The sequence below is a fragment of the Epinephelus moara genome, chromosome 18 (genome assembly GCF_006386435.1).
Source record: "Epinephelus moara isolate mb chromosome 18, YSFRI_EMoa_1.0, whole genome shotgun sequence".
NCBI classification, from domain to species: Eukaryota; Metazoa; Chordata; class Actinopteri; order Perciformes; family Serranidae; genus Epinephelus; species Epinephelus moara.
The window spans coordinates 14037784-14047413 of record NC_065523.1 but is presented as its reverse complement, the minus strand read 5'-3'; the positions used below and the strand labels follow the sequence as shown (position 1 = coordinate 14047413).

At 41.3% G+C, this 9630-nt stretch overlaps 1 protein-coding gene across 1 annotated transcript in view; it reads right to left on the bottom strand.

Annotated features, from left to right (window-relative positions):
• Window positions 1-9630, bottom strand: part of spop (speckle type BTB/POZ protein) — a 111207-nt gene that overhangs the window by 12515 nt on the left and 89062 nt on the right. The window contains exon 8 of the mRNA XM_050068954.1: window positions 1771-1826. Within this exon, the coding sequence (XP_049924911.1) occupies window positions 1771-1826 (56 nt within the window). The remainder of the gene's footprint in view (window positions 1-1770; window positions 1827-9630) is intronic.

Here is a 9630-nt window from a genome sequence, read left to right as displayed (position 1 = left end):
GAGGTCTGCTCGCAGTTCCGTATATTCAGACACTGCGAGCTTGGACCTCCCGGACCAAAACATCAGTTTCCTCCTGGGAGAAGTTTGGCCGTCTGACGCTGCTGCTCTCTTCTGCCATGGCGAATTGAGTAAACTCTCATTACGCCTTCGCGCGGCGCATTTAAGGGTGAGGAGAGGGGCTCGTTTGATTGGTGTGATGTGTGTAAAACCCACTCCACGCCTTCTCTCCTCCCTCTTTCCGACTTGCACAGGTAGGAGGGATGGAGGTGGGAAAGAGGAGTAGCTGCGCCAGGGCGCACGTTGTGCCAAACTTGCAAAATCTGCCTGGCCACACCCAATTGGTCTGCGAAACTAGAGGTCTTTATGTCAATGAACAATATTTTAGCCTATTTGCAAGCTTACTTGTTAGCATAGCATACCTAGTTAGCAAGCTAACTCGCTAATATTCTAGTTTATCAGCAAGCTTACTTGTTAGCATAGCATACCTTGTTAGCAAGCTAACTTGCTAATATTCTAGTCTATCAGCAAACTTACTTGTTAGCATAGCATACCTAGATAGCAAGCTAACTCGCTCATATTGTAGTCTATCAGCAAATTTGCTCATTAGCATAGCCTACCTAGTTAGCAAGTTGACTTGCTAATATTTGAGTCTATCAGCAAATTTGCTCATTAGCATAGCATACCTAGTTAGCAAGTTAACTCGCTAATATTCTAGTCTATCAGCAAGCTTACTTGTTAGCATAGTATACCTAGTTAGCAAGCTAACTTGCTAATATTCTAGTCTATCAGCAAGCTTACTTGTTAGCATAGAATACCTAGTTAGCAAGCTAACTTGCTAATATTCTAGTCTATCAGCAATCTTACTTGTTAGCATAGCATACCTAGTAAGCAAGCTAACTTGCTAATATTCTAGTTTATCAGCAAGCTTACTTATTAGCATAGCATATCTAGTTAGTAAGCTAACTCCCTAATATTCTAGTTTATGCGATGTGGGATGTTGATCCAGGCGCATGTCCTACTTGGCAAAATCATGTGCGTTAACAAGACTCTGCAATAATGATGAGTGGTGGATAGTGATGTAACAAAATATATTAAATGTAACATAGAAACAATGGTGCCCAACACAGTATGTGCACCAGAGAGCACTGACAAGTTTATTTTCAGTGTAAAATGTGCAGCTGCGTATATCGTGGTCACAACTGTTGAATAACTACATTTAAGTGATACATGTCTGACATATTTATATTATGTACTAACATTCAAAAACAAATATTGTGCAATATCTTGTTTGATTTGTTCAGATTTTCAACTCTTAATTATTGATATCTGTATCAGCCTCAAATATGCAGTAGTTGGAAGCTCTAGTGTTGAATCTGAAAATGTCCAACTTTGGTCCAAAGAAAAAAACCATGGCAGACCACCAACACCCTCCTCCTGCCACAATTCCATCCTCGAAATACTAGGATGATTATGCTGAGAGCAACAGACTGTTGTTTCACTGCTATTGTCTCATTTTGTCTACAACCAAAATCACAGGCCTCCAGAATCATTTCAAAGGTGCTACAGTCACATAAAAATTCTTCACATGTTGGCTTTAAAGGCACCAGATAATAGAGATGCAGTTGAGAAGACATGAAGGAACATGTGCAGACACACTTAGATGTTTTGAGAGGTGAACATTTCCTGACGCAACGGAGAGAAAGATTAGAATTTAGACATTCGGCTCGCCACCGAGGGAGCAGGAACAAGAGAGTCAAGTGCTCGACTCACCTTCTTACTCTCTTCCATCTCGTGCTCAAACATGGCACTGAACACCGGCGAGCGAGCTGAGACAGACAGAGAAACACAAGACAGACAGAGAGAGAGAGAGAGGGGAAGGTTTGTTATTGTGTGTAATGTTGATGCATGTTGAGGTCTCTGATATCCGTTAACAGCCTGCCACAGGGCCAGAAGAGAGCGAGGTGGATGATTGGCAGCAGTGACAGCAGTAGAAGCATCATGTGGAAAAAGTCGACTGCAGCTCCGTCCTGCTGACAGACTCATGACGACCTCTCAGGTGTGTTTAGCCACATTCTAATACTGATAGACTGACTTCAATGAAGCTTGTTTGATACAATATGCTTTAATTAAGGTCTGTCTTCCTGTTTTGATAACATGGTCGCCTGCTGCCGCTCAGCACAGACTATTCTACCATGCTAGCATAGAGGACTGGCTAAGGCTTATTTAAATAATAAAAAATACATAAAGTTTTTAAAAGGAGCAGAGATGTTTTAAGTTGTTTTTTCCCAGCTTTTATGTCAAATCCAAAATTTGCTCCGTCTCTTGCTGTAAGAGGACACTGTTCAGCACAGTCTACAAATCCTCTCGTGGCAAGGACAGTTCAGACTATACTTCCATTAAAGTGGAGTCAAAATGCAAAAGAGCTGCTGATTAAGTCCCTCAAAGTAAAAGAAAATAGTTAAACAGACTGTTTGCAATGAAAATGCTATTTTCATAATCCAGTTTTCAACCAGATTTCATAATATACTTATCTTTTTCTTTCTATCTTTTTTTCTTAAATCAGATTTTGCCACACTTTTTAAAAACAGTTAAATAACAGAACCTTGTGACCTCATAGTACTTGAGCTATTTATATGGAAAAGGACACATGGATGATTTTAGTGTTTGTGTGTCCATCACTAAACAGGTGAGGTGACCAATAACTCGCTGAACAGTGTGTTTTCTCTCTTACTACTCCAGACACGACCCCAGCTGGAGGGGGTTATGTTTAATCTTCAGCACAGACTGGCAGTGCTAACAGTCTGATCCAACCACAGCACTTCAAATTACATAAATCAGTCCCACTTCTGTTACTCGAAATCACTGCTGTATGATAATTCTGCATGCTTAAAATAATCACCACATCTTGTCTCTGCAGTTCTGCTCAAGGCGACGACACTGTATTTTCTCTCTCTTACCATCACAGCCGTGACATGGGTTAGTTTCGGCACAGGCTGAACCTCGCAGACAGAGTCGGCGCCTGAACTCAATTATTGTTTGATTGTTTAACAGCGGAGAGAGAAAAGTGTCTATTAAGGAAAGACCTTTAGCCTCTACGCCTTTTACTAACAGTGACATATCAACTGGAGTTGTCCTCTTCTTATATGGTTCACTTTGTTTGATTATGTGCTCACTGGGTAACTCTTTACATTACTGTTCACTAATGAATGCTTAATTAACTAGTCATTAAAATTTAACAAATGTTTCAACACATTATTGAGTGTGTGTCAAAGTCAGTGATATGCTAATTTAACCACTTAATAATGAGTTATCAACCTCTGAGCTAGCTACCCATTTAATTACTCATTTGGAAACATGGTGCCATCCATCAACTCTGCACAAGCCGCAAATAAGTATGATACTGATGATATCAGTAAAACATGCAATGAATAAGTTCACAATGGGACCTGGTAGTTATAAGGTCAGCACCTGCTGCTTCAGTAGCAACTCAAATCATCAGCTCAACAAACATCAGACCGCTCAGCATTCAGCTTTCAAAACTGAGAAACAAAACCTCCTGGTAATCACACAACCTTAAAGGGACAGTTCACCCCTAAAATCAAAAATACATATTTTTACTCTTGCCTGTCGTGCTCTTTATCAGTCCAGGTTGTTTTGGTGTGAGTTGCTGAGTGTTGGAGATATCTGCCGTAGGAATATCTGGCTTCTCTTGGATATAATGAAACTAGATGGCACTCAGCTTGTGGTGCTGAAGATAATCACAGAGCAGTTTCATGTAGGTACTAGGGTTGGGAATCACCAGAAGACCCACGATACCATATTATCAATATATTTCGGTCACGATACAATTTTTTTGTAATATTAAATGTATCACGATATGCTGAGTATTTACGACAAAATATACTGCGATTATTTCCCCAAAGGAAAACTTTGTCAACATCAGCTCTACCTCACAAGATAAAGTTTTCAGTCTGTTCATCTGACTTGAATCATTTTTATTGCAGCAAAATGTGATGCAAAGCAGCGAGACTAACCAACACCATCATAAAACCTGTCAGAAATGCTGCATACACCTGACAAGCTGAACTGCTGGCTGATTTAACGCCCTCTGCGAAGCCAGATTAAGTGTGTGAGCAAAACACTTCCCATGCAGGTATCTCGCTAACGGAATGACAACACCCATGATAGAAGCGTTGTCTCTTACAACGTCAAGGGTTTTGTCGGCAATTCCCCATTCTTGTGCTGCATTTTGTAGAAGGTCTGCAATGTTTGCTCTGGTGTGACTTTTGTGTACTGCTCTAGTTTGGCGAACGTGAGATAGCAGTCGCCAGTCCACTGTGAGATAATGTGCTGTATTAGACACAAATGAATCCACTGACTCTGAAGTCCAGGCGTCACAAGTTAATGCCACCCTTCCTGCTGTACTCAAAAGATTCCTTAACTTTATGCTGCGTTTTTCTGGAGAGCTTGGGTATGGCTGTGTCGGTGAAAAAATGGTGGGACAAAGTCACATATCAGGGTTACAGTGTTTTTAACATGTAACAAAGGCCTTTGTATTCAACAACGCTGTATGGACGCAGATCATTGCACGTGACGTAGGTGATGGGTTGTGTTATCTTCTCTCAGAGCTGGATGGTAGTTATGTCAAGCTAAGTGTGTCCAGTGTTGGTTGATTTTTCAGCTCAGAGGTTTAAGGGTTTGCTTGACTGTCAGCAGCTAACGCTATCTCTGGATGGTGGAGTCTGAAGTGAGCCTTTATATTTGTAGTATTCCCAGAGTATTTTATTCTCATATGACACTGCTTACAAACTGCATGTGCCATATCTAAGTCCTTCTTTCTTTCCGTGTTAAATCCAAAATAAATCCAGATGTTTAATTTAAATGCAGATGGCGCATTTCTGATTTCTTTCTCTGGTGCCACCATCTTTGTTTTGATGAACTTCCTGCCCAATGCCACTGACTGAGATCTCTACTGATCTCAGCATCATCTTGTGGACCAAAAAAGCAATTGATTATTATTCTTTATTATTCTTATTCTTGTACCAAAAGTTGTATTAAAATGTGTATTTGCAAAAATGAAAAATATATATAATAAAAGATTAATACTCACACTTCCCCAAAATTGGCCCTAGCCCTTGTTTTTGCGCGTTCCCACGAAGGGCTAGGGTGTCCCAAACTTTTGGGAAGTGCTTTTCAGCCCTGAAAATCCCCACTTAATTTGAAGGACTGTGCGATGCACACTTACGAACCCATCTCAACTGAGGGAAATATTGAATTTCCCAGGCTGCATTGCGAAACTATGCAGCCAGGCGAGTTTTCCAGGAAGATGGCAGCCTACATGAGAAAGCCATCGCACAATTGTAAGTACTATTTTCTCAAATAAGCATGCAAAAAATCTATCTGGCGAGTGCACTTGAAACCAAGGGGTAAGGTTAAGGGATGAGAATTGGGATTGGCCCTTGGTGTCCCTGTATCAGCACGCAAAATATTGAGATACTATGCTGTATCGATTTGTCCCCACCCCTACTAGGTACAGGTAAGATGAAATATGTACTTTTGATTTCGGGGTGGACTCTTCCTTTAATTTTAAGAAACAAAACAAGCTTTTTTCATTTATGTTTTCAGGTAAATCTATTACATTGTCAAGGTATTTCTGGGTAGGAAAAATCCTAATTCTCTTTTTTAATCTTAAAAATCCAGTCATAGATGTGACAGAGCTTGCTTCAAAATCATTTTTTTTTTCCAGTCAGGGTCATGGGGAGCAGGCTAATGAAGCAGTGGGAAGATTAAAGTTGAAGAAGCTTAAAAGTCACATCTATATTATAACTAACTATTTGACTCTCATGGGTGTTTCAGGCATCAGTGAAACAGAAGTAAAAAAAAAAACACTTTCATATACTTCTCTGCTATTTCTTCAGAGCTAATTTGTTTTGTTTACACAAGAGGCAAGGAAAGCTGGCCAAACAACTTAAGGTTTAAGACAGTTGATGAAAAAACAAACTTCTCCAAAATTTTGCCTTTGAAAAATACGACAAACCATCCTGCGATGGGATCACAACACAGCGATCTGTGACATAAAAAGAACATGGGCCGGGGGCATTAAGTGGGGGGTGCAATGGCCCCTTCCCTACTTCCTACCCTCCTACTTCCAGTCCCTTTGCTCGACAATCTTCGAACTTGGCCTCTATTGTGATATCAACTACACACGTCAAGGTTTGTGGCTGCATCTTGCACAGTTGCAATCTACAGCAGTGACAATATCTGTGTACAGACAGACATAAAAACACCTGGCAAAATACTCAGAACAGATTCTGTGGTAGTTCCCGCTACAATAGGTGCCATCAGGACCACATCTGACATGATGACACACACACACACAAACTCACAAAGTGAAAACAATACCAGCCGTTGAAATGCTGCTGCGCTTGGAAATAAATCTACATGACTTTAGAACTAAAAAGGGACTTTGTTTGTCTCAGTTATCCAGGTTATATGATATCTAGAAGTGCTAAGTTCAAGACAACTCAACATGCAGTGGATTTTTGGTTCTTTGCAGTTGCCTACAATTATATTTTGCAAGAGTCAGACTCTATGTCAGAGACAGGAACATGTTGCTGCCAATCTTTTTGTCCCCTAAGTCAGCAACTTAGAAAAGTCATGTATTAACAACTGCATTCTGGACCACTGAAACTTAGCAGTGCATGGGCAGGTAGGACTATGGGGACAAACCTACAGTAAGTCTGTCTGGTGCAGCTCAATACTGGTGAGCTCATACTGCAGCAACAAAGAGAAGGGGCGGGCGAGAGAGAGACGGAGAGAGAGAAAAAGAGAGAGACTCATAGAAAGTGAACGGCGGGAGAGGAGAGGGGAAGTCAGGGGGAGAGGAGAGTAGACAGAAACGGGGAGTAAAGGGAACTGAGCGAGATTTGAGAGGAGAGAAAAAGATAAAGGAGACTGAAAGGAAGACAAGCAATGAAGGGATGTGAACACAGAAAAAAGAGAGCAAGAGAGGCAGGAGAGAGGAACGATGAAAGGAGGAGGGCAACAGTGAGGAGAGAAAGAGGCAAGAGAGAGCATGAAAAGGACAAACATGAAAGTGAAAGAGGGAATATTGAGAAAAGGTAAGAAGGATGTAGAAACAGAAAAGAAAGAGAAGGTAAGAGACACCGAGAGAGGACCAGAGTGGTGGTTTAAAGATCACATGGCCAATGTGGAGCCAATTTGAGTTGCTCTCCCTCCTTCGTTTGATCCCTCTCTGTCCGTCTCCACGGCGATTAACGGCCGGGAGAGTTGTCACGGGAACGGCCGAGAGGGGGAATAACGAGGAGGAGGGACGTCATCTGGACCAAGTAGAGCAGAGAGAGAGAGAGAGAGAGAGAGAGGGAGAGGAGAAGAGGGAGAGACGGAGAGAGAGAGAGAGGGGAAGACCCCAAACCACAGCAGCACATAATTAAAATGGCTCCTCACACACACATTTCAACAAATCCAATAATGAACAGCCTCTCCTTCTCTCCACAGAGACACACAGTTCACCAGTTTCCTCAAACCTTTCACTATCTGACGCTGTCTGTCATTAAAGTGCCAACAAGTGGTTCACTGTACGCCATGTGTGTTTGTGTGAGCGTGAACATAACAGGGTGTGGTCTGTGTGAGGACTCTATGAAGGCAGACAGGTGCTAGAAGTGCCAGTAAGCTTTGGAGCCTTGTATAGTTTGTATGGATATTCAATGTATTCAAATGTAACCACCCCTGTGGCAAACAAAAATTATTCATTGAAATTAAAAATTTGATGAAGTATTTCCCCCGGAATTTAATTCCTGTCACAGTGGAGAAGCATCTGAAGCAGCATTTAGACCGAATCCAAAACTCTGAAGTGAAACCCTGGGTAATGACAAACATTAACTTCACCACATATATTAGTTTGGAAGGTATCTAATCTTAAAACTATTAATCAATCCACAAACACCAATTTTGATAACTTATTACCTTAAGTCTTAACATTTGCTGGTTCTAGCTTCTCAAATTTGAGAATTTGCTGCTCTTAATAGTTTTATACAATTAGGTTTGGCACAAAACCAGCAATCTAAAGACTTTTTTGGAAATTATGAGTTGGCAGTTTGTACTGTTTTCTGACATTTTATAAACAAAAGGTTTGATCAATCATCTAAAAAAGAATGACATAATAATAAACAATGAAAATGACTAAAGTTCAATGAGCTGTACCTGACATCCAGAGAATATCAATTACTTAGTGATACTAGATACTGGAATTTCTGACTTCCCTACAATACCTTGAAAAATATTGATATTCAACACCATTTTCTATACAAGTGGGAAAAACTGACATTGAGGGCATTAAATTTACATTTTCACAAAGAGATAAATTGAACAAGGCTATAACATGACGGCTTCTCTTTTCCTTATTAGCAGCAGAGGACAACAGAATGACTGCAGTAAACATTAAAACACAATAATAAGAGAGAGTGAGAAAGCGCAGCTCGTACTGTGGCACCAATACTGTGGCAGGAGCATCTGACTCCTGGTGCCAAAATGCTTCACTGAAAGGTTCAGGACATGATTTGTTCCTGCAGCAGTTAGGAAGTTTTAATGAAGAATACTGATGCAATGCCTTTGTTTTACTAGCTACAGTATTTATTAAGTGTATGTTGCAATTACTGACGCTGTTATTGTCGGCATACTTCCCATCAATGACTCTGCCTGGTGTTATCTATTGTGTAAATGACGTATTGTGAATATTGTGTCTTTGTCTTTGTTGACATATTGTGTACGTCTTTGTCTACGGTGGCAAACCAGTTTCCCCTTGGGGATTAATAAAGTTAAATATATCCTATTGATACTGCAAAAATATGTGTGTTGAAACCATTTCAAAAACTCAGAATTGATATGTATCATCCATCCATTTTCGTAACCGCTTATCCTCTTGAGGGTCGAGGGGGGGCTGGAGCCTATCCCAGCTGGCATTGGGTGAGAGGCAGGGTACACCCTGGACAAGTCATCAGACTACAGTAGGGCTGACACACACAGACAGACAACCATTCACACTCACATTCACACCTACGGGCAATTTAGAGTCACCAGATAACCTGCATGTCTTTGGACTGTAGGAGGAAGCTGGAGTACCCAGAGAAAACCCACGCTGACATGGGGAGAGCATGCAAACTCCATACAGAAGGACTCCCTCACAGGATTGTACCAGGAACCTTCTTGCTGTGAGGTGACAGTGCTTACCACTACTCCACCGTGCTGCCTGATATGTATCAGTAACTCAATATTTTTCACAACAGCACTTTGATTCAGCGTCTCAGCTGGGATTGTCTGTACATGGCTCTCAAAATGGAGATAGCTGAGCCAGCAGCTAGCAGCTAGCAGCTTACAGTGCGAACAGTGCTAACAACAACAAAAAACAGTGCTTACAGAGCCAACAGTGTTAACTAAGGGGGAACCTGAGGATGGGCATTATGTTTCAGTTCCCCCAAAGTGGGTGCGGTCGACATTAGCAGCAGTAACTGTTGGTGGCACTCAGCTAGCCAGTGGGATACACACACAGGGACTCACATGCACTAGCACGTATGCAGGGCTGGACTGGCTACCACAACATCAGACAGAGAA